The sequence below is a fragment of the Pseudorasbora parva genome, chromosome 11 (genome assembly GCF_024679245.1).
Source record: "Pseudorasbora parva isolate DD20220531a chromosome 11, ASM2467924v1, whole genome shotgun sequence".
Classification (NCBI taxonomy): Eukaryota; Metazoa; Chordata; class Actinopteri; order Cypriniformes; family Gobionidae; genus Pseudorasbora; species Pseudorasbora parva.
In genome coordinates, this window is record NC_090182.1 from 40,418,560 (window position 1) to 40,445,059 (window position 26,500).

At 37.8% G+C, this 26,500-nt stretch overlaps 1 protein-coding gene across 2 annotated transcripts; it reads left to right on the top strand.

Moving 5' to 3' along the window:
• Positions 1-5,475: 5,475 nt before the first annotated feature.
• slc43a1a (solute carrier family 43 member 1a) lies at positions 5,476-23,908 on the top strand. 2 transcript variants are annotated; one of them, XM_067457951.1, is made up of 15 exons: positions 5,476-5,753; positions 12,008-12,165; positions 12,351-12,528; positions 12,764-12,819; positions 13,162-13,238; positions 16,327-16,419; positions 18,770-18,897; positions 19,040-19,131; positions 19,252-19,398; positions 19,492-19,521; positions 19,629-19,761; positions 20,351-20,480; positions 20,720-20,793; positions 21,395-21,518; positions 22,599-23,908. In XM_067457951.1, exons 2-15 carry the CDS (start codon positions 12,012-12,014, stop codon positions 22,788-22,790), a joined length of 1,608 nt encoding a protein of 535 aa, XP_067314052.1. In that variant the 5' UTR covers positions 5,476-5,753; positions 12,008-12,011; the 3' UTR covers positions 22,791-23,908. The 2 variants fall into 2 exon arrangements, with proteins under 2 accessions (XP_067314052.1, XP_067314051.1); XM_067457950.1 differs by having other exon boundaries at positions 5,476-5,749.
• The last annotated feature ends 2,592 nt before the right edge of the window (positions 23,909-26,500 follow it).

Below are 26,500 nucleotides of genomic sequence, written 5' to 3' on the forward strand. Positions count from 1 at the left end.
ATTCGTATTCCTGCTCAACATGTAAATGAAGCTTTGTCTTAAAGGGAAATAGAGGATAACAATAAAAGCGATAGCCTTCAGTTCTCACATCTGAGATATTCTTTCAGATGGGAACGCGATACGACTGTCTGAAATCCCTGCTAATGATGTTCATGTAGCCTATCCTTTTGAACACACGATGGTTCTTGATGGCCCATTGCCGCTCCCACATACTATTAACATATTACTGAGATAAGGAGGAATTGTCTCTATGATAATTAAGCTCTTTTTAAGCAATGAGCATATTCTAATTACATATCTTATAGTGGAATCTGGGTCGGAACTGTCACGTGTTGATCTACACAATACCGGAAATAAAGTGGTTGTGTTGTTCCTAGCCAGTACAATTGTGTGGCGTACATGTGACAGGAACAGACTATAGTTTCTTACACTTTTCAAGACTTGTGGCAGAAAGAGTGTTACCCTATGGTTTGAGGAGGCCAGTTTCAACCATCTGTTTGAATTAGGCTACAGACACGTGCCCGATGATCAGGAAGCAGCTGATTATAGTGTCAGGAAGGGTTAGGTTTCCACACATGATGTAGGCCTACTATATGTGCACCTTGAGTGTAGCTGAAGTCAACTTTCTGCTCAGAGACGATTACACAGCACTTCTTAGTCTTAAATGACCTGCAAAGATTATGAATAGTTTATAGTTTTCCACTTTCCTTCCAAATTGATGATTCATAAGTCCTCCTGATAAGATCTGATTCTGAACGTTTTTTCTTGCAATGCTGTTACAGTATATTAGGCCATAAATATACTACGCGTCAAACAATTAAATTTAGCCTACTGTAAATTTCAATACATTTGTCAGCCCGTCACTGCCCCTTAAAATTAACTGCACGACTTCTAACAGGACATTCGCAGTCAGATAGAAAACGTTACATTTACATGAGAATAACTGTCGTTTTGCCACCAAACAATTTGCATAGTCTACGTAAATTACTTTCCGTGTCACTAATTAATCTGATTTAAACCAGGTTAAGATTAACAGTGTTCTATATCCATAGTGTTTAAAACGTACTTTCTTGTATTCCGTCTTGTGATAATGTACGTTTACTATCTATTTAATAAAAACATAATAATGAGTTAAAACTAAATCCATAAAATGGTCAAATGAAAGGTTCTTATATGAGCCAACTGACAGAACCCTGTAAATTTCTAAATAGAACTTTTACTACTTGGATAATAAAGATGGACCATGATACCATTCCATTTCACAATCCACCACCAGAGGCCGCTGTTACCTTATTATTGACTTCGGTCGCCATGGTTACTGTCATAAGTGTTTCTCGTTATCATGACCTTTTCTAGATTTTCTCTATTTAGGCCATCTCTATATGAATAGCACTTTGTAAAGTTTAGCATGTATTCTCACTGAAATTTTGAGTAATTGACCTTATCCTGCTGGTAAATCAAACCTGCAAATACATTATGTCAATAGCAAAGTAAGGAGCAAATATAAACAATATAAATAAAATCTAGAATAAATGTTTTTCCTTGATGTACTTGACCATCATCCTAAATTAGCATGCCCTTCGCTTAAAAAAAAACATGTTTTGACCATGGTTTTGACGTACATGACCATGTACATGACCATAACCTTGCGTCGTACCAGCAGATACAGCTCTTATCAGCAGGGGGCACTATTTGATATATTTCTTAATGCATATCTTGGCAGCATTTAGTAATACATAATTTGTAGTTCTGTCAAATCGATTAACATCTAACATAAAAGTCTACAAATATATAGCATGTGTGTGTGTGTGTGTGTGTGTGCACATATTTATACACATTTATACACATGTTGCTATCTTTGTGGGGACTCTTCGAAGATGGTTTTTATACTTTACAAACTGTATATTCTCTCCCCTTACACTAACACTACCCCTATACCTATCCATCACACACAACTTTATGATTTATAAGCTTTTGAACCCATGTTATGGGAACACGAGTTCCCATAAGTCCTCACTGGGATTAAAAAAAACCCCTAAAAAACATGTTGGCCACAATTATTGACACCCTTCTATTTAACAAGTTTTCTTCTAAAATGCCTGATGAGTTTGGAGAACACCTGTCAAGAGATCAGAGACCATTCCTCCATACTGAATCTCTCCAGATCCTACAGATTCACAGATCCATGTTGGCGCTTCTTCTTTTCAGTTCACCCACTCATTTTGCACTCAGTGACACATTTGTGTTGATTTTGATGTTTGTTTTGGATCATTGTCCTGATGGAAGATCCAACCATGGCCCATTATAAGCAGAGGCTGTAAGGTTTAGAATTTTTTTTATCTGTTGGTATTTGCTAGAATCCATTACACCATGAATCTGAACAAGATGTGCAGGACCTCCTGCAAAAAAAAAAAAAAAAAACGGCCCACAACATTAAAGATCCAGCTGTATCTTTAACAGTAGTCATCATGGGGGACTTTTATCCCTGTTTGCACCAAACACATCTGCTGGGTTTTTAATACCAAAAAGCACAACTTGTGGTGATGAATGTGCTGTTTGAAAGATTGTTTTAAAGTCTGACCCCAAGGCTCAACTAATATCTGCAATTTTTCCATCTGTGACTCCTGGAGAGTCTTTACCCCCTCAAACGCTCCTCATCATGCATTAGGATGACAGAAACATGCCCCTTTCAGGCAGATTCGTAATAACTTTAGTTCATTGAAACACCTTAATTATTAAATAGCTAAAGCATTGAAAATCTCCATTTCTTCTATCGACAGAGGAAACAGGGATTTTCACTGCTTTAGCTATTTTCCTACTGCTACTTTCTATCTTGTGAAGCTCAACAATCTTTTGCTGCACATCAAAACTATATTCTTTCATTTTACTCATTGTGATAAATGATTAAGGGAATTTGTGTTTCCTCATATATATACTCCAATGGGGCTGGACAATTTCAGTCACTCTGGTGTGATAAAAAAATGTTGGCTAGTTGACAAATATACAGTTAAAATGCAAATACCACTTTTGAAGAAAAACTACATATTACTCTGTAGTGTGATGTCTGATTCAATGTTTTTTTTTAATTATTATTATTTTTTTTTTACCTCTTAACCCTCGCCCTGCTCTGAGAAATAAATAAAAAAATGACATACCCCAAATAAAAATGTCTGCAGCTCTTAAACCCTATGGTCTATATCCATAAATGTGGTCTTATTTTAAACAAGACACTTTAAATTATGTTATTCAAAAGTCATAATAACTCAAAGTAGTATAGGGACAGATTAAAACAAGGGGAAATATGCATGTAAGTGACTCACGTTTTTATTGTTTTATTAATCCCTTATGGAAAAATTTTTTAGATTTTAATTTTAATGCCCTGAAAATAACCTAAATATAAAACTGAATGTCTGATCATGCTTTGATTAAAATTTGAGGACGATTCTCTCAAAAATGTAGCTCCTGTAAGCTTTTATGTCAAAAAAGACTGGGCGTCCTTTCAATAAAGTCCAATTATATTAGAACATTTGTGTAATAGTAAAGAGTAGTTTTTATTCAAATAAATCTGCAATAAACTGCTAATTATAATGCATTTGCAGTCCCTGATAACTAAAACAACTATTTACAGAATTTACAAGTGTAAAAAAACTAATTTAGTTGATAAAAACAGTCTCTAATTTAGTCTGCGCGTTGTGTGTAAGTGTGTGCGCTCACACTGGCAGGCGCTGGATACGATGAATGAAAACTGTGGAGACGACGCTAAGTAAGCATGAGGTATTCACTAATGCTTCTTACGACATCTCTTACATAAACTACGCAAAATATTGTCTTTTGATTCGTTACTACATCCATCAATCAAATCTATGCTGGCTATGCATTGGCTAGGCATTGACTGGCTTATCCAACGAAGGACCAGCGAGTTTGACTGACAGATGTATCACCCAGTGACGCGCTCCCTTTCTAGCATGTTTCCTAACCGGGCTTATGATTGAAGGAGAGAGACCTGGGAGGGTTTAATATGACCGGAACCTTCCACAGTACAGGGGAGATTGTCAAAATAAGGCTTACAATCGCTATTTCATTGAAAATGGACATGATTGATTACTCTTAACACAAAACGCTTATGCAAACAACGGAGGATTTTTAGTTTTTTCCCCTTATTTTTTCGTTGTTTTGGATTAAAAGTGGGATGCATTTTGAAGAGTGGACTCTTACACAGACATGTATGGTGTTGTTTTGTGGATTCGTCCGATCTGATCTGAACGTCAGGAGATGAAAGATGAGTACCGCGTTCATTATGCTAATGTTTAAATAGCCACTGCTTTAGCATTTAATTTAACCCTTTCCTCTCTGGTGTATTTATTGCAAAAACGAGTTCAGAACATGAATCTTGAGTGTTTTAGCTTTCAAATGATGCATAGTTTGATATAGTTGATTGAACAGTTTGTATAAAACAAAAGTAATTATAAGTAGAGACACGCCCACTTGCGTCAGACGCCCCGCCCACGATCCGGTGCGGATTAAGAAGTTAATGAAATGTTTCCTATGGTGTGACGTGCAACATATTAAGAATATAGGGGTGTCACACCAAAGGACAACACAACTTTTTTTGACACTTTTATTGTGGTTCCACAATAACAAATCTGAGACAAACACTTACCATGTGCACAAGTCATGGGCGTCCTTTAAATAATTAAATGGACCGAATTTATATTAGGTGGCCCTATACTTTGTACTAACATTTTAATTAATCATTTGATACTTATTGTGCACATATATGTTGTTACATTGTACTTACATTTTACAAAATGTAATTAAATGTAATAAAATCTGTAATTAATTTCTGTAGTTACATTTATAGTTACCCTATTTACATTTACACCTAACCCTTAAACTTACCCATACCATCACACCTGTCCCTAACGTTACCCGTATGTATCCCATCTCAATATCAGCAAAAGTGTTTTGCAACGTGAACACAATAAGAAGCTGTGCTTGTTTTTGTTTTTATGTAAGTACATATTAAGGCCACCTAATATAAAGTGAGGCCAATTAAACTTGTCAGTGGAATTTAAAATATGTGTCACACCAGAGGACATGGTTTGCAGTGAAAAAATGTCCTACCCTTTTAGAAATATATACATGAATACAAGTATTGTCATTTACTAAAGTAGACTCTTGTAAAGACTAAACTTGAAAAGATACGTTTTTAGATAGTTACCATAGTAACAATGTTCGTTGAAATGCCATAGAAAGGACCATAGACAGTAAAAGAAACGACACTAAATTAAAACAGTGGCAGCCTCTTTATAAGATGCTGACGAAATACTCAATGTTTTAATTCGGGATTGTTAATGTCATCTGTTAACTGTTTTGTAAGAGTATGGTTGTTAGAATATATTACTATAGTAGTAATAGTGATACAGTGACTGGATGTAAAAAGTAGGTTACGCGCACACAAGCTGAGGTGAGCAGCGAGCACAGCAATGAGAAAGGGGGGAAAGAGAGAAGAGGAGGAGGAGGAGGGTGTTGCTCAGTTTCACTGTCATTGTTAAATACTGGAGGTTAGTATGAAGATCACTGGAGCGAGGAAACAAGAGGCAGAAGCTCGGGCCAGATAACTTCACTATCAAGTCGACTTCGGCGGCAACAGGAGAATCAGTAGTACACATCTTTTGTTTTAGCCATTTTAGCGCGAAACCCGAGGAAACCAGGAAACGGCATACGGTTTACTTTTGGAAATAAGCACGTAAGTAAGTCCTTTATATTAAATGTATGCTATCATAATTGTTTAATAAAAAAGTAAAATACACAGGAGCAAACAGGCGTTTCAAGGGTTGATGGGTTCATCTTTTTTACACTAATGTAAATAGAGACTTTGGTAACTACAAATACAGACACGTGGCGAAGTTCTTACTCTGTGGTTTCTGTGTTTTGTACTAATTTCTCAAATATTTAACTTTTCATAAACGTAAAATGCCCATTAGTTGTATTTTAAATATGCCCAAATGTATTTTAATTGAGTTCTACTTTAGGATGTGTGTGTAAACAGTCAGGCACGTTTATTGTAAGTTAGTTGTGTAAAGCATATGGCGCGACCTTGAGCATCTCACCAGCTGTGAGGAGAAAAGTTTGTTTAATCCCGTCGAGAAAGCCGCCACTGAAGTTGTTTCTCCCTGGGACAAGCCGAGAAAGCCAAACCCTTTGTCCAGGGGGAACAGCGAGGGCGAAACCCTTAGCGTGTCAGCACCCGGAAAGGGGTACTTCATGTCTATACCAGAAAGCCACTTCCCCCGCTGATTTAAGTTGCCCAAGAACGGATCTTCAGTGAGGAGTCGTTTCGATTATTCGAACAATTTGATTCTATTGATTATGCTAAAGGTGGAACAGGCTACACACATTTAGATCCTCAGTCGTTCGATGCCTAGTGTTTTACAGTCTACGTAGTTTATTCCATGCTTTCAAAAAGACTCTGTGTGACTCTGTGGTCACTGTGTGTGAGCATGGAAGATTTGGCCATTTAAAAGAGTCCTCCCAAGAGGAGGGCACAATATTAAATGATATTGCTATCTGACAGCATAAAGGATTGATTCAAATGGTAAAGCCAGTGACACATTTAATTGGGATAGTTCACAATTTATCCCCCCCCCCCCCAAATAATAATAATACCCCATCATAAACGTACTCTGGCCACACGGCTCCAGGGGGGTTAATAAAGGCCTTATGAAGTAAACGGTCTGTTCAGCACACTTTAAATGCTTACGCTATGTCATACGGCAGACTGGTTATACTTTATACGTAAGTTGAATACGGAAGATGGTCTGGGGGAGGCTACTATTTTACACAAACGCATCGATTCACTTCAGAAGAAAGATAACCCCCTGAGCCATGTGGAGTATTTTTGTGATGGATGGCTGCACTTTTTTGGATTTAAATTTTGGGCAGCCATTATAAAGCTCAAATTAGCCAGGACATTTTTTTATATAACCCGATTGTATTTGTCTGGGTGAATAAATCATAGTGTATCTTTCATTTTTGTGTAAACTATACCTTTAATATTCCAATCTTGAGATGATCCCGAAACTTTACTCACTTTTGTCACTTGAACTTTATTATAAAGCATCCTCTACTTATAAATATTTAGAGAAAGGTTTGTCTGCTTTTTAATATGTAAACACCTGGAGTAAGCCTTTTATAGGGGGCCATCCTTCATTTCTCTGCTCAGAGAGTAATGAACAGACGTACCTTAGTGGTCTCCTGTAAACACACGCAGTGTAAATTGTTCCAGTCGAGTGACGCACATCTGGACGGAGCTGTTAATGGTTACTTTTTAACTGTGCAATGTGTAAAATGTGGTACATACACCTTTGTGCCAAGAGGTTTACAGTAAGTAGATACCAAATGTTTTCACTAAACACGCCCAAAACCGTCTTCACTCATACTGTAAACAAAGATACATGTACCTATAACTGACCTAAATTGAAATGGAAGATTGTGATCTGCCTAGATGTGAAGAATGGAGAATATGAGTGGAGATTTATTTGAGCACGTGCCGTCGTGTGAGTTACAAAAAAAAATCCTCCCATAAGCCTGTCTGTTGAGGACAAAGACATCTAGTGGACTGCGCCTAATCGTATTAAACACAACACGCTGAATCAATGTCCTGCTGAGATCCTTGCAGTTCCTTCTCTTTACTTTCTGCTCCCCCTTTGTGTTGTCTGTATTCTCCCACCCGTACTCTTATCTCTTTCTCTCTTTATTGTGTGTGTGTGTGTGTGGCCTGGTAATCCCTACGTTATTGGGACAAAATGTACCCACAAAGTTGGCAATATCCGAAATCCTTGTCCTTGTGGGGACATTTTTAGGTCCCCATAAGGAAAACATCTTATAAATCACACAGAAGGAGTTTTTTTGAGAAAGTAAAAATGCAGAATGTTTCCTGTGATGGGTAGGTTTAGGGGCAGGGGCAGGGGCAGTGTAGGGGGATAGGATGTACAGTTTGTACAGTATGAAATCCATTATGCCTATGGAAAGTCCCCATAAAACATGGAAACACGACGTGTGTGTGTGTGTTAGTGGGTGTTTTGGTTATTCAAGTTATAATGACCGATCCCTTGCTGTCATGTCATGGGATAAGTTGACCCGGTTTACAAACAAAAACTTGGACTCACTTTTTTTTTATCTCAATAATCAGAGGAAACACATTTGTCTTGCCTTTCAGACACAGGCTCTGATTTAATAATCAAATTAAGGATTACATTTTTTTATATAACATCATGTGTGGTTTGTATTGCCACATTTGCCAGTGGTATATTTCAAGTTGTTTCGCTAAGAGCAGACTATGCAAATTGATTGGACACACCCCTGTTTAAAGAGCTTTTGGCTGTGGTAGTAGGTTGTAGCAAATGTTATGGTTAGGCGTGTCTCTTTTCATCTCACACTAAACTTCAGAAATTTCAAGAATGAAGGCCTCACATTCTCACTTTTTCTTGTCAATGTCCAACAGTGGATAAGTGAACAATTGAGATGGAAATGACATTGGATTTTTTTTTTTTAAGACCTGTAACTAAACTTAAATGGGCTAGTCAGTTAGTTTGAAATGTATCGTCCACCAATGTGGAAATTCTTGTTTGGCTTCAATTATTCACATCACTGTTTTTATTTGTAGCTTATATGGAGACATTAACAGTATCATTTTCAAAAACTTTAAACCCCATTTTGTGTAAATGAATCAAAGTGCATAAAATGTTTAAGTTAAAACGGTGTCATGTTAACGCCCTTAATATCAAAACTCTTTAGTTCACACAAAAGAAACAACTTCTGACTTGCTTTTCTTAATATATTGTCTACATTTTTTACCAAAACTAAAACTTGTATACAAATCTCAACACCCCAATCGTTTAACTTTAGTTTTCCTAACACAGGGTGTTCACCAGAATTTACTTCGAAGATCAGCTCTTTTGTTTTCCTTGCATTCATGTGCAAAGCACTCAATTTGCACCAGTCGTCAAGAACGACCACATTTTAAAATAGGTTTGCTCACTCATTAATTTACTCTTTGAGCAAAGTTGCGCCAGAACCATATCATCAGCACAGTTAAACAGACCAGATGTCTTTATTTGTAGCTCATCATTGGTATATATTGAGAATTATAATGGTGAGAACAACATACAACCCTGTGGTGCCCCTGTATTTAAAACAAGTTCATTTGAAAATATCTGTAGTCAGTCTGAAAGGAAATATTTCATCCAATGCATCAATGCAGAATTTATATTCACATTATAAAGACGTGATAAAAGCAAATTAACCTGCATTGTATTAAAAGCTGAGGTATATAAAGTGCCTGTGCATTAGATTTAGAGTCCTGGATACGATGATATGTAAGTGTTGCATCTTCTGTTCCTCTGGTCTATATGCAAAATGCAATGGATCTAAAATATTACTCACTGATTACATTATAACATTTTTGCTTACGATACTTTCCATACATTTTGCCAGGATAGAATAAATGCAACAGTAGAATTGTTTGAGTAGCACTCATTCATACACTACAGCTCAATAGACTGGGGCTCAGTTTTTTTCAGCATCCCTCACTCTCGATTATTTCTATCCCAGTTGGGGGGGAGGGGGGATTTGGGCCAAATTCTGAGCTCAGATCCCTCTCCTCAGACAGCATGCCACATGCATGTTTTATACTAACTCATCAACTTTCCGTAAAGATGTTTATAATAAATGCGGTTCTTTTGAACTTTCTGCTCATCAAAAAATCCTGAAAAAGTAATCATGATTTTCATAAAAAACTGTTTTGAACATTGATGATAATAAGAAATGTTTCTTTAGCAGTAGATCAGCATATTAGAATGATTTCTGAAGGATCATGTGGCATGAGACTGGACTGGAGTAATGATGCTGAAAATTCAGCTTTGATCACAGGAATAAATTACAATATCTGTTTAAATAGAAAACAGTTATTTTTGATCAAATGAATGAACATAAAAATGCATATTAATTCTATATAGATTATTAATTTTTAAATGGCAATTATAGTACAGCCTGTGTATTTGTATAAAATAGCTAAAGTGTTTCAGAATGACTGTCTGAAAGCATCATCTGAATTCATAAATCCCAAAGAAGAAAATATGCAGCATTTTCTCATTTAAGACATTGCGTTATGGATTGTTTCGTATTGAAATTGATTAAGTTTATTCATTGCATGTACAGGTCCTTCTCAAAAAAAATAGCATATTGTGATAAAGTTCATTATTTTCCATAATGTGATGATAAAAATTAAACTTTCATATATTTTAGATTCATTGCACACCAACTGAAATATTTCAGGTCTTTTGTTTTAATACTGATGATTTTGGCATACAGCTCATGTAAACCCAAAATCAAAAAAAATTAGCATATTTCATCCGACCAATAAAAGAAAAGTGTTTTTAATACAAAAAAAGTCAACCTTCAAATAATTATGTTCAGTTATGCACTCAATACTTGGTCGGGAATCCTTTTGCAGAAATGACTGCTTCAGTGCGGCGTGGCATGGAGGCGATCAGCCTGTGGCACTGCTGAGGTGTTATGGAGGCCCAGGATCGATAGCGGCCTTAAGCTCATCCAGAGTGTTGGGTCTTGCGTCTCTCAACTTTCTCTTCACAATATCCCACAGATTCTCTATGGGGTTCAGGTCAGGAGAGTTGGCAGGCCAATTGAGCACAGTAATACCATGGTCAGTAAACAATTTACCAGTGGTTTTGGCACTGTGAGCAGGTGCCAGGTCGTGCTGAAAAACCAAATCTTCATCTCCATAAAGCTTTTCAGCAGATGGAAGCATGAAGTGCTCCAAAATCTCCTGATAGCTAGTTGCATTGACCCTGCCCTTGATAAAACACAGTGGACCAACACCAGCAGCTGACATGGCACCCCAGACCATCACTGACTGTGGGTACTTGACACTGGACTTCAGGCATTTTGGCATTTCCTTCTCCCCAGTCTTGCTCCAGACTCTGGCACCTTGATCTCCGAATGATATGCAAAATTTGAGCAACAGTCCAGTGCTGCTTCTCTGTAGCCCAGGTCAGGCGCTTCTGCCGCTGTTTCTGGTTCAAAAGTGGTTTGACCTGGGGAATGCGGCACCTGTAGCTCTGGATATTTCTACTCCAGATTCAGTCCACTGCTTCCGCAGGTCCCCCAAGGTCTGGAATCCGTCCTTCTCCACAATCTTCCTCAGGGTCTGGTCACCTCTTCTCATTGTGCAGCGTTTTTTGCCACACTTTTTCCTTCCCACAGCCTTCCCACTGAGGTGCCTTGATACAGCACTCTGGGAACAGCCTATTCGTTCAGAAATTTATTTCTGTGCCTCTCGCTTGAGGGTGTCAATGATGGCCTTCTGGACAGCAGTCAGGTCGGCAGTCTTACCCATGATTTGCGGTTTTGAGTAATGAACCAGGCTGGGAGTTTTTAAAAGCCTCAGGAATCTTTTGCAGGGGTTTAGAGTTAATTAGTTGATTCAGATGATTAGGTTAATAGCTTGTTTAGAGAACCTTTTCATGATATGCTAATTTTTTTAGATGTATGCCAAAATCATCTGTATTAAAACAATAAAAGACCTGGAATATTTCAGTTGGTGTGCAATGAATCTAAAATATATGAAAGTTTAATTTTTATCATTACATTATGGAAAATAATGAAATTTGATCAAAATATGCTAATTTTTTTAGTAGGACCTCTATATATATTTACAGCAACACGACTCAATAGTCACAAAACACTATTAAATACTATAAAACACTACACACTATTTTGCACACCTGTAAAATGTCCTCAGTAGACTACACTATTAAATCAAAGTGTATACATTTGCAGAGTTGTTGCTGTCATGCTGCCAAAGAACCAGTTGTCACGTAATGTTTACTAAGACTGAAGATTGGCAGAAATTGCAGTTTTTTATTTGCCACTGTGTGTTTACTGTCAGACCCTTTAATAGACCCTCTTTTTCTCTGTTTAATAGGAGGATGGCTCCCTCTATAACGCAGGCGTTCAAGAGGCGCTGGTGGATGGCCGTCACAGCCGTGTTGGAGAATCTGTTGTGTTCGGCTGTGCTATTGGGCTGGGGCTCTCTGCTCATTATGCTCAAAAAAGAGGGCTTTTACTCCCACATGTGCACAGGTAATCAGTCACAAAAGTCCAGCTGATGAGTTGAAACAAACACAATCACTCAAGTCACTAACTAGCACAAAAAGAAAATGGAGCCAGAGTTCCTGGGAAACCTGAACTGCTTGGAGACTTTAAAACTTAATAAAGTCTCTGTCTCTTGCTTTCATTGACCTCTCTCTCTCTCTTTCTCTCTGCAGAAAATAAGACTGAGAGTGCGAATGCTACCAAATCAGATGAATGGCTGAGCTGTGTGGAACAGGATGAAATGTTGAACTTGGGCTTTACCATTGGCTCATTTCTGCTTAGTGCCGCCACACTGCCATTGGGTATTCTCATGGATCGGTACGGCCCCAGGCCACTGCGCCTCGGTGGAAGGTGAAAACACACATACACTATAATGCTACAACCACTTACTACATTTTAGATTACAACACCAACACTTCATCAGAAAGCAACACTTTCAGTCATTGAGTCACTGCATGACCCTTCTTGTGCACCTCAAAGCCCTGACTAATATGTTCATATAAGAACACTTTTGTATTTCTATTTCTATCTTGTTCTGTATTTGTTTCATTAACGATTATTCATGTATATTACTTTTTTTTCTCAGTGCATGTTTCGCGGTCTCTTGTGTGATGATGTCTGTATCAGCCTATCAACCAGAAGGTGAGCACACTAATATGCAAAGAATATGCAGTAGTCCTCAAATTATGCTCATAATCAATCATCAATCAATAGCTCATGGAGCTTTTAAAAACATTTAACATTCAACAACACATTGTTTAAAATTCAAATAATCAGATAATCAAGTATTAATCATTTGAGGTTCACAGTCATACACAGAGTCTCAAATGTAGCATTTACTAGTAAACTAAGCATTTATATGTTTGCTACTGTATACAGCGGACACATCAAATATAATGTGTCATATCAAAGTAATTGTCACATTTTTCAGTTGGCCATATAGCTCTTTCAATTGTGTAATAATGGTTGTGCCTTTCGTTCTAGTCCTCTCTGCACTCATTTTTCTGGCTCTGTCACTCAACGGCTTTGGAGGGATCTGTCTGACCTTCACATCTCTCACGGTAAGAAAAAAAGAGAAAACGGTTGATCGAAAGAGCACACAGGGTTTCGGATACCTGTGGTGATTTGCATGTTTTGTAGTGTAGCTGTCACACAAAGCTTTTTGAAGTTTATTTTGTCTAGACAGGTGTGTGTGTGTGCATGTGTGTATTTATGTGTTTGGACCAGTCAGAGGATTGTCGCAAATGACTGAAGGAGAAATCCTGGCCTTTTCGGTGCCCACCAATCAGAATGCTAAACTGCCCACACGCCTTCTCTGACGCCCTCTCCCTCCCATCAACCTCTAGCTGAAACACACAAGGGCACAAACATTGTACCCACACTTGTCAACAAACAGATTGTGATTTTCCAATCGGTTTAGTGTTATCACCTGGCGTGGGAAAGAATGACTATATATATAACAAGTGCAGTCTCCAAAACATGCGTACCCTTGTGAATACACATTGCTCATCTAGAGCTGCTCATGTATTTGTGCATGCTGCCCTACACGAGACAACACGTGGTGCTTTTGTATTCAATGACATTCTGATGTAGACTTCTGAGAAAAACTTAGCACAAGACTTTCTGCGTCTTGACAGGGATTTACTACCAGCATGGAGACAATATTGCACTGAGCACTATATTTACCCTGTTCCACTTTGTGTGTTGTTATGATGTTATCTGAACTGACTTGTGATCAGCAGGTCAATGACCTCCATGATTTTGTGTACTCATTACACATCATAAAATTCAATCACAAACGAGATCACTTTAATTCCTTTTATTTTTGTCCTAGACAGCAGTTATATGAAGCAAATGGAAATCTTCTTTTCAGATGTTTCTTCTAAAGCAAAGGTCCCCACTAATCTCACACTAAACATTCTCACACTTTGCTCAGATTAGCAAAAAAGAAAAAGAAAACACTTCAGAGATTCTAATATTCACCTAAATATTAGGGCCGGGACTCGATTAAAAAAATTAATCTACCTAATTTCCTTGTTGTATAGCTTGCACACAACCATGCTCTTGTCGACGCTTTCATCCTTTCGTTTTTTAAAACAATTTTTCCCATCCACGGGTCCAAGCAAAGCGCTCTCATCAGCTTCTTCGTTCATGTTCACATGGTTTGTTGTTGTCGTGACTCGTGAGCGCTAGTTGGTGTTCCTGTATAATCGGTCCGTCGAAACTCATTCATTGAAAAACGTTCCGCGGTGCAAAAATAAGTGTGGTTAAAATTGTTATTTATTTTTTTGCATAATTAATTAACACGTTAAAGTCCCGGCCCTACTAAATATTTATCAAGTACTTCAAAGATCAGATTCCCATTGGTCTACCAGAAGGTTGTGTTTTGGGCGGCCTCCTCTTTTCAGTATATACGACATTGCTGACATCTATCATCCGGGAAAATGGATTTTCCTACATCAGTAATTGTGTCTTTTATGCCTATTTATTAGGGGTGTCAACAATAATCGATTCGGCGATGCATCGCGATGCGGGGCATGAGCGATTCAGCATCGATGCGGCAAAGTGCCATAATCGATTATGTCACTGTTTATTTTCTGGCGGACGATAAAGTTGTGAAGTTTCAAATACTTCCGGTTCCAGGAAAATAACAACAACAACAACAAGGAAGATGGCTGAGGCGGAGGGAGATGACCGCGATAGATGGGTTATTAAAAACGCGCTAACTTGAAATGGCTCAGTGATTTACTGCAGAGAGGAAGTACTAAACACAATCATATGTTAGTGTCACTGTCTCTTGATGATGAATGTGGTCAAGAAGCTGTCAGTGATCAAAATATTGATTTTGAAGACATTGAAAATGAGTTTGGAGAATATGCTGGAGATCGCGAATATGAGGCAGATGCTGAATATACTGGTAAACGAGCTCTGACGAGGTCATATAATGATGGTATTAAACATCTGCTCAAACTGAATCCTTCCAAGCTCCAAAAGGTAACGAAATAGGTTTTATTTTATTCTTCTGTAGCTGTTACTCTAAAATCAGGAGTTTTATATATTATCACGACAGGTAGAGGTCTATCCATGTTAAATATAGATCTGGGTCGCTAACGACCTGAATATGTAAGAATGTTTGGTGAAACAGTCATGCGTTTAAGGGTTAATTGCATTTTATTTCATTTTATTTAATTACATTTTATTTTATTTAATAACTTTTATGTCAAAGATACAGGAGACACATAGCAGCCAATACAATCTGTTGTTTAATATCTGCTTGTATTGCCTCATGACTGATGAAAAATTTGCTTTGTGTGCAGTAGAATTTTGATGCATCACAATGCATCGTAGAATCGAATTGAATCGAATCGTTACCTGGTGAATCGTAATCGAATCGAATCGTGAAGGCAGTGCCAATGCACACCCCTACTATTTATATTTCTCTGAGGAATTTTATGTGAAACATCTGAAACAAAGTTAAAACTTGTATTTGAAGCTTGAGAACTCCATTAGCTTTCATGAGCTATAAGAAATAAATAAGATTTAGTTTTATTAGGGCAACAACCTTCTGTAACCTTCTATATTATATAAACATTTCTATAAGTTCCTTTAGGTTGTTGTACGATTCTGTGTTTGTGTGTGAAAACCACAAGGAAGTAAAAATGTGCTTTTTCTCAGAAGTATGTGTTTTTAAACTTTTCATTTCACACAGGGTTGTAAAACACACTAGCACACTCCTGTTAGTTTGCAAGAGTCTGGAAAAATGAAGCTCTGCTTGGAAAGTTCTTGGAAAACGAATTTGGGATTTCTTTGAAAACAGTCCACACCAGGACTTCATGCTTACAGAAGCATATAGATATATAATATATTTCTATAGTTTTCGTTTCACACTTCAATGTGTTAATTATTGGAATTTAAGTCAGGCAGTTAGACGTGTGATGTTCACTTGACTTTTGACTTGTGTCATTAATCAGCCACCCAGAACACCGTCCTAGCATCATGGTGGTGAGGTTTTCCATGCTCACACGTTGTATTCAGAAAATATAATCTAGTCATTCTTCCTGTTTTTGTTTATTACAAATGTTGGATGAGCTGCATCTTATGATTTTCCAATACTGATAACAATGTGTTTTTCCTTTCTTCCTGTGATAGTTGCCGAACATGTTTGGAAGCCTGAGCTCCACTGTGCTGTCACTGATGATTGGCTCATACGCCTCATCGGCTGTCACCTTCCCTGGAGTCAAGGTATTTTTTTGTGTGTAAATAATGGTTAAACCAGTTTGACACGTACAGTGTGCTCGGAACCAAACCTTCTGATGAAACATTGCATCAGATTGAGGGAAACTGTAACACGTGCCAAATGTTCCTGGTTTTTTGTTGACCCTGGAACAACATTCCTGTCCAAAAACGTAATAATCGTAATAATCTTAATAATATCCCTACCCCTAAACCTTAACCCTGCCTATAAGAGGGAAATGATAAGTGAATAAGATTGGTGTATAATCTCCCAAAGCTTGTTGTAAGCTTAGATTTAAAATTTACTAAAAAATATCCCTTAAATCTGATTGGTTGGTTGAAATGTTTATCCAGGATCGAATACAATGTTGATCCAGGAACACGTTGTTCTTGGTGAAATCACGTTAACCTGCCACATGAGTAGAACTCATAATATAAAAGTGGTTAAACTAAGGTATTAATTAATTCCAGGTTTTCAGCTCTGTTTGTGCATTAATTATAAAAATGCCTTTGTGTAAAATAATTTTAATGCCTACATGAAATCGAAAAACGAACCCCATGTACTTAGATTTTGTTTAAAATATCTGTGTCAAAAAAGGTTTTATGAATGATTTATTTTAGTAAAATTAATTCAGAGAATTTAAATCTTGCTTGATAGTTTAATTAATACAGTCAATACAATTTATAATTATACTTAAAAAAATAAATAAATGGCAATGTGGGTTTTTCCATCCCAAACACCTAGGGTTTTACATGGAAGCTTGTTTCCACCATGAAATAAAAATATCTAAAATATAATTGTGACATTTTTTTAACACTGAGTTTATAGTGTGTAAATCTGACTTTGTCCCTGGTTTACAGACAAGGCTTAAGTTAGTCTCAAACTAAGTCCGTTTTTTCTGTGGTGGAGACAAGCTTCCATTGCTTCTTGATGTAAAAACTGGACAAAATTGCTTCTGTTGGTTGGGAAGTACAGTAGTGTTCATAAGTTTGTGGTCGACAAGACTTTTTAAATATGTTTTTGAAAAAAGTCTCTTGTGAAGGCTGCATTTATTTGATCAAAAATACATTAAAAAAAGTAATATTGTGCAATATTAGAATTTTTCTATTTTGAATTTTTCTATTATTTTCAAATGTAATTTATGTTTGTGATACAAAGCTGAATTTTGAACACCATTACTCCAGTCTTCAGTGTCACATGATCCTTCAGAAATCATTCTAATATGATGATTTGTTGCTCAATTATTGTCAGATATAATTGATGCTCAATTTTTATAATGGTTCTCCTTATTTTTGCTGCTTTATATTTGTTGGATAATTCATTGATACATTTGAACGAAGATACATTTTCATTCAAGATTCAGGGTTCAAAAAAAGTAGAAATTTTTTGTAACATCAGAGTCCTGCAACGGGTCGGGTACCCGCATAAAAGTGGCTAAAACGGGTGGATTGTGACATTTATAAAATTCACGGGTGAGGATGCGGGTGGATAATTAACTCTGTGCGGGCGGGTAGTAGCGCGGATGAAAAATAGGCCTATCTGCAATATTTCTGTGGCGAGGTGAAGAGAGAGAGAGAGAGAGCGAGACCGGGGCGTGATTGTGAATGAGCGCCACCTGCGAGCCACACCGGTCTCGAGTCCTCTGAGGGAACTCGGAGGCATATCATGGGACGAGAGATCACCACACCTGGATTTGACGTTGAGTTGTGTTTACGTTTTATTATGTGTGTGCGCGTGGCAGATGTCCGTGAGAGGCTACCTTACCTTCGTTTTGTTTGGTTAAAGTCTTTTAAATGTTCGCCGGTTCCCGCCTCCTTTTTCCCCCCTTGAACATATTGTAGGCCATTACAATTTCTATGTCCAAATTACCATTACACATACACGCAACAACGATATGCAATTTGACCCATCGGGTCGGGTAACGGGCCAAATATTAACGGGTCTGGGCGGGTGCGGATTTAATTTTAATATTTTCACGGGTCACGGGTCGGATCTGGTGCTAAATCTTTCGGGTACGGGCGGGGACGGGTCTCCTAAAATGGACCCGTGCAGGACTCTGTGTAAGAATATAAAATGTGTCTGATGTGTACATGCTAACCTCTGTCAGTATTACTCTTCTGATAATGTGTGAAATGCTGGAGAAGTGTATTTAGGACCACGTTTTTCTTTGGTATTTTGTCATGCTGAACTCAGTGTTACATATGCTTTCTTCAGCCTCATTAAAACCTAATACCATCAACCAGATGCTGCAGCCAGACAAGCAAAATCTCTTCCCCCTGGCCATTCAAGCATGTCATACAAATGGAAAATACTCATCAATATTACATCTCGTCTTTGTCTCTATCTCTCTTTCTCCAGCTGATATATGATGCCGGGGTGTCGTTTACTCTTATCATGTGGATGTGGGCTGGCCTGGCAGGTCTGGTTTGCCTCAACTGTTTCCTGAACTGGCCAGCTGAAGGGTTTCCTACCCCTGAAGAGATTGAGTTAGTACAATATTTTTGCAATCCGGTTAACCTATATAACCCTCAATGATTACCTAAATGAAAACCTATCCTTTACCTTCACTAGAACCTTTAATTTGTGAAAAATAATTCCTTATTCCTTCCTTTTCCAATCATTTATTAGAAAAAAGACGCAATCAGCTGAATTCGACAAACTGAATGAAGAGGCGCCAGGAGAAACCCAGAAACTGTCTGCTGTAGCTCAGGATACACAATGTGAGACACTTTTGAGACCAAGTGATACATTTTGAGATGGTTTGTTACACTTCTGTGAATTTGTAGATGAAGAATTGTCCTGGCTTCTAAAAAATGACGTCCTGGAAATCTTTTTCTCAGCTGCTGTCCCGTTCCGTCGCTCCGTGTTCTCTCCCATCTTCCTGTGGAGTCTGATCACTATGGGAATGACTCAGCTGAGAATCATCTTCTTTATGGGAGCCATGAACAAGATACTTGAGTTCATGATCACCCACGGAGAGATGCATTGTAAGTGAAGCAACAGAACTTGTGCATTATCACTGTGTTTATTAAACCTGCAATTTGTCCAGGTGACTTAAAAAGCATTTCTGTCTTGTTTAGCCTCTACAGAACCGGAGGTGATCGAGAATGGTGAGACTTTTAAACACATTATCGGTTTCATTCATGAAACTAACAAAGGTTTTTAGGCAATCTGATGGCAATAAATGTGCTGATGATGACTATATTTTAACTTCCAGTGAGTTTCTACTCGTCTATCTTTGGCACGCTGCAGCTCTTGTGTCTGGTCACCTGTCCTCTGATTGGATACATCATGGACTGGAAGATGAAGGAGTGTGAGGTGGTTCAGGATACAGAGGAGAGAGATAAAGAGTAAGAAACTGAAGTTCTTCTGGTCTCAGTAGTTGTGTTGGCCCCACTTTATATTAGGTGGCCTTAAGTACTATGTACTTACATCAAAAAATAAGTACAATGTACTTTCTGTGTTCAAAATGTATTGCAAAACACCTTTGCTGATATTGAGGTGGGATACGGGTAGAGTTAGGGACAGGTGTGGAGGTATGGGTCAGTTTAAGGGTAGTGTTATGTGTAAGGGAAGTGTCAACAGTGTAATTACAGATGTAACTACAGAAATTAATTACAGACGTAATTACATGCTGGTATTTTTAAAATGTATGTAAAATGTAAAAACATGTATGTACACAATAAGTGCATTGTATCAAATGATTAATTACAATGTTAGTACATAGTAGTTAAGGCCACCTAATATAAAGTGGGTCCGTTGTGTTTATTGGCAGGAGGGCCTACATTTGTTCTTGTTCGAGACGCCGCTTCTCTCAAATATACATCACAATAAAGAGAGCTTCCGTTTCATGACGACTTTAGGAAGCAAATGAACAAACAACAAATCTCCTGACCGTTCTATTAAAACCCTTCTTCTTTGACTTCTTGTCTTCTACAGGGCTGTTGCTGTACCAAAGCGTGACAGAAAGATCCAGAAGTTGACCAATGCCATGAGAGCCTTCATTTTTACAAATGTGCTGCTCATTCTTTTTGGAATCCTCTCACTCATAGACAACCTGCCTCTGCAGGTAACAACCTAATCGACCTCATTCACACTGTTAGCAGACTAAGCAGCTCACTTTGTGAATGGATATTCCAGTATCTTATTATATGTTTTGAGCAACAATGTTCTTGCTGAATAAAAGTTCATTTCTTTAAAAAAATAAATCTGACTCAAAACTTTTGAGTGTTAGTTTATTTGCGTAGGTTTAATTACTGTAGATGTGTTACCTGTAACATTCTTATAACTGTCGTTCTCTTTGTCCAGATACTGACGTTCATTTTACACACTATGGTACGAGGCTTCATTCACTCCTGTTGTGGAGGCCTGTATGCTGCTGTGTAAGTACACACATACACACACATTTGTTTTTGTGACATATGGGGACATTCCATAGGCGTAATGGTTTTTATACTGTAAAAAACGTATTTTCCACCCCCACAGGACACATTTTGCATTTTTACTTTCTAAAACTCTGTATGATTTATAAGCAGTTTGAAAAGTGAGGACATGGCCAATGTCCTCATAAGTCACCCGCTCCTTGTAATACCTATGTCATACCTATGTCATTATACACATTTGTGTCCTCATATGTCACAAAAACATGCCCACACACACAAATACAGACACACACACACACACACACACACATATATACCCACCTTCAATTACCCTTCAAAAACCTGTTGTTTAAACACACCGGCATGGGCATGTACAGACTTATCCTGCTCATAAGATGAGATGGTTATAAATGGGTCAAGTTTTCCCTGTTTGTTTGTGAATTGAGTATGTGTAAAATTCAGACCCAGTGACAGGCATTATTGTCACCCAGGCAAATGACCATGATGCCCTAATGAAATCACATATACACCTTCTGATGCTTCATTACAATCACAAAATGAAGAAACCTGCAGACAGCTTTAAACAAAATGACTCTTGCAGGTACCCTTCCAATCATTTTGGCACTCTCACCGGGTTGCAGTCTATGATCAGTGCTGTGGTGGCTCTACTGCAGCAGCCCCTCTTCATGATCATGTTGGGACCTCTTAAAGGAGATGCTTACAGGGTAAGAAATGCAACATTTTTACCTGCTATATTTAGGAAGTTTCCAGAATCAGATGATCCAGTTCATATTTAAATCAATTGCTCTAATCCAAAATTAAGTGAACTGCCTAACTAGACACCATTTAAGGCATCTTGGACCCGGATGGGCAAATGACGTTTTCTAAGATGCTTGCATTGTGAGACAACTTTAATCCATTGTGGTGAAGGCAAACCCATAATGCATTGTGACAAGCTCTGTGGAAGAGAAAAAACTGTCAAGATACACAAGATAATTTTTCTTTTCTTTTAATGAACCAATCGAAAACATTCCAACGAGTCATCAAAAGCAGCTAGAATAAAAGCCCATTTATCAAATAATAGTAAAGGTAAATGTTTCTTTAACGCACAAAGACTGCATGTATTTCAAAGGAAATACAGTTATAACAGTAATATTATGGAATATTATTACAATTTAAAATAACTGTTTTCTGTTTTAATGTCATAATGTAATCCCTGTGATCAAAGCTAAATTTTCAGCATCTTTATTCCAGTCCACATGTACATCAGAAATCACTCTAATGTGCTGATTTATGTATTCATTTATGACAGAATTTGTTTGAAATGTAAATATTTTACAATGTAAATGTCTTTACTGTAATTTTTAATCAATTTAATGCATCCTTGCTGAATAAAAGTATTTGTGTGAGGTATAGCATAGGAACTTATAGCATATTAGAATCAGTTGTGTCACATGATCTCTCATTTCCTGTTTCTACGACGTAAAGCGTTCCAGTCCATCAGTGTCTTATTTGTTTCAGTTAGGATGCCATCTGAGAAGATGGCTGCAAAAAATTATTTTAGTAAGGTTTCAAGTTTTTATGGTTTTAAGTTTAAAACAAAGATTACTGAATATCTTTCAAGAAAAAAAACTTGCTGTTTCATTGTATTTGTGTAATTTACTGGTCATTTCAGAGTGAATTTTCTTCCCAAGTAAATCCTACACAATGTTTTTTTTCAGTGAAGGCTGTAGGCAGCAAGGCTAATGTTTATGGGTATTTTCAGTAATAAATAACTTTCATGTATTTTCTTCCAATCCAATCAGATCAACGTGGCGCTTCTGATCCTCTCACTGTCTGGTTTCCTGTTGCCGGGATACTTGTTCTACCATCGCAGACAACTTCTTCAGAAGAGGGCTAAAGGAAAGGCTAACGGGCACATTCCTGTTGAGGATCAAGCTATGAGCCAGCCTCAGACCAACGGACACATCAACGGTTACGTCCTGCAGGAAGCTTAACTCAATAATGGAGTACCACAGGACTGTCACAGGACTTTCACATTTCAAACGCAGCGGCAGAGATGTGACAACCGTTTCTGACATCCTCATTAAACATGCAACTTTTGAATTTTTTGTTGTATGTAAGACATTTGGTTGACGCTTGCAAAAGCAGGCATCAGATCAGTATTGTCTTGTTCGTTGATCTTTATTGAAAATCTCAAAATCTGCCTGTGAAAAGTATACAATGCTTTCATAAGTTTTTAGAAGAATATTTATTAAAACTGCGCAACCGTTGGCTGTGTTTCACGGACATGAACTACCTCAGCCAACCGCTGGACTCGCAAAAGGAGCAGTTTCTGCATGTTCGGCGTCTGTTGTCCTTCACCGAAGAGAAAGAGTGTTGACTATTGTGTGTTTTATAGTGCCTTTCTTTCTGTCTTTTTAGTCTATGAATGAAAACGTGAGAGACAATCAACAAAAGCATTTCAGCGAACACCAAAGACACTGCTAATGGAGCTTTTTAAAGTGCATCACTTTATTCTCCTCTTTTAGCTCACCACATTTAGTGTTATCCCAAAGCAAAGAACATTTCAGGCAGATTTAACAAGATTTTTTATAAAGTAACAGAAGTGAAATGTGTGTGTATTCCGATTTTCCACCCTGTGTATTTTAATGTCATACTCATTGAAAGGGAACTGTATTTTTGTATTTCTGTTATTGTCATTTATCATTTAATGTGTATGAGCTGACAGTAGATGTGCTCTGTACATAACATGACATGTATTTGTGGTATTTGCTTGTATTTGCCGTAAGCTTGTGGGATGGGTTGACTGTTTTTTTTTAAAGGTTAGGAACTATTGACATGATTACAGTGGCCTCTTTCAAATGGCAATATGCCTTTTCACTTTGTGAAATTAGTGCCTTATGTTATTATTGAAAGTCACAATGTAAATCTCAAGATTAGAGCCATGTGGGAAACCGAAGCCATTTGATCCGTCTGGGCATGGAAGCAATAAATCCATACGGGACTGTTGGAGGCGTAGATGTGCGAGAGGAAGAGTGCATCCATGTACTGAGTACAAGAATGTCAGATTTGAAATACAGAAAACATTAAAACATGCATACAGTTATACTGAGTGGTTCGCTGGAGTCTTCAGTCTAAGTTTGTCATTAATTGTCTTCATGGAGCATGTCACCATCTAGTGGTACCTGCCCTTCAAATCTAGCCAAACTGACCACCTAGTCCTGAGATCAGTGGAATATGTTATTTTAGCATTATTCATACACTGTAATGGTTCATTAGATATAATTTTTTATAGAATTTAAGTGCATTAACACAGGAATTACAATTGCAGAAATAATGTTACAGAATATACATTGCCTGGCCAAAAGTCGTTATTGGGTTATTGTAGTGATTTTTGTGTTTCTAGCATGTTATATGTTTGGCAACAGTTATTCTAACTGATGGAGTGTGTAGGTTTTAATTTCTTGTTTAATGTAGGAAAACATCAGGACACCTACACTCACCTAAAGGATTATTAGGAACACCTGTTCAATTTCCCATTAATGCAATTATCTAATCAACCAATCACATGGCAGTTGCTTTAATGCATTTAGGGGTGAGGTCCTGGTCAAGACAATCTCCTGAACTCCAATCTGAATGTCAGAATGGGAAAGAAAGGTGATTTAAGCAATTTTGTGCATGGCATTGCTGTTGGTGCCAGACCGGCTAGGTCTGAGTATTTCACAATCTGCTCAGTTACTGGGATTTTCACGCACAACCATTTCTAGGGTTTACAAAGAATGGTTTAAAAAGGGAAAAAAAACATCCAGTATTCAGCAGTCCTGTGGGCGAAAATGCCTTGTTGATGCTAGAGGTCAGAGGAGAATGGGCCGACTGATTCAAGCTGATAGAAGAGCAACTTTGACTGAAATAACCACTCGTTACAACCGAGGTATACAGCAAAGCATTTGTTAAGCCACAACCTTGAGGCGGATGGGCTACAACAGCAGAAGACCCCACCGGGTACCACTCATCTCCACTACAAATAGGAAAAAGAGGCTACAGTTTGCACAAGCTCAATAAAATTGGACAGTTGAAGACTGGAAAAATGTTGCCTGGTCTGATGAGTCTCGCTTTCTGTTGAGACATTCAGATGGTAGAGTCTGGTTATCTGGTGGTGGTGGTGTAATGGTGTGGGGATGTTTTCTTGGCACACTTTAGGCCCCTTAATGCCAATTGGGCATCGTTCAAATGTCACGGCCTACTTGAGCATTGTTTTTGACCATGTCCATCCCTTTATGACCACCATGTACCCATCCTCTGATGGCTACTTCCAGCAGGATAATGCACCATGTCACAAAGCTCAAATCATTTCAAATTGGTTTCTTGAGCATGACACTGTACTAAAATGGCCCCCACAGTCACCAGATCTCAACCCAATAGAGCATTTTTGGGATGTGGTGGAACGGGAGCTTTGTGCCCTGGATGTGCATCCCACAAATCTCCATCAACTGCAAGATGCTATCCTATCAATATGGGCCAACATTTCTAAAGAATGTTTTCAGCACCTTGTTGAATCAATGCCACATAGAATGAAGGCAGTTCTGAAGGCGAAAGAGGTCAAACACAGTATTAGTATGGTGTTCCTAATAATCCTTTAAGTGAGTTTACATTCATAAATTCTGATGTTTTGATGTGATTAATTAGTAATTTTTGATGTAATCAGTCACTTAAAAATGTTCAATTGGAGACCTGAATTTTTTTTTTTTTTTTTACAGTGGTTACTGTAGCTTTACCAATCTGGCTGCGTTCACACCGCAGCTAGGCGAATGACGCGAATAAATCGCATTTCTTTTCACAATAAAGCATATCCGCCTCCCACAGTTTGGAGCCGCTTGTGAATAGACAATAAACCTTACTCAGGAAACATATGCATTACCTTGTATCGTTTTGCTAGACAAATTCAACATTTTTGATAGCCTTAAACTTTAATGTTTTTGGTTGATTAGAAATTATGTCAAAGACTGTAAAAATTTGTCTACAGAAAAAAACAAAACTGCAATGATTTAGTCATGTATCCCAAACTGTAGGCTAATCTGCTGTCATTCGAGTTTGTCTGCGTGTGCAGCATGTTTAACATGTTTTTGCTTTGTGTCACGAGGGTGCGATTCCATAGTAAAATTGTTGCTTTTATCGTTTGTATCGTGTCAGTTAACACTTCTCATTCATTAACCTCAACCGGAAACGCGGTCCCAGGCTCTGTGAAGAAGCACATGGGAAATGTTGTCCCGGTCCGACGGTCCTCGTTCATTTTTAGCGCCCTTACTACTAGTACTGGTTATTTTCCCAAATTAAATGTCTAGAGCAAGTTGCAACACCACACACACGCACAAATTCAATATCCTTGAATTGAAACAAAAATGTTTTTGTTGTTGTCCAACACTGCCCTCTCCTGATTAAATGAGGATTTCTCAAGTGGTTTTTAAGGGATAGTTCACCCAAAGCTGAAATTACCCCCATGATTTAAGTCATCCTAGGTGTATATATGATATTCTTCTTTCAGATGAATACTATTGGAGCTATATTAAATAATGTCCTGGATAATCCAAGCTTTAAAATGGCAGTTAATGTCAGCCCGATAAGTATTTATATCACTAATAAAGTAAACCACATTGTTCCAGGGGGTTAATAAAGGCCTTCTGAATGGAATTGATGCATTTGTGTA

Excerpts from the sequence above, each read along its gene's own strand:
- slc43a1a (XM_067457951.1), top strand. The coding sequence starts at position 12,012 with ATGGCTCCCTCTATAACGCAGGCGTTCAAGAGGCGCTGGTGGATGGCC. Across the intron at positions 12,529-12,763 it reads CCACTGCGCCTCGGTGGAAG|TGCATGTTTCGCGGTCTCTT; the intron begins GTGAAAACACAC and ends TTTTTTTCTCAG. Across the intron at positions 19,132-19,251 it reads TGTAGCTCAGGATACACAAT|CTGCTGTCCCGTTCCGTCGC; the intron begins GTGAGACACTTT and ends TCTTTTTCTCAG.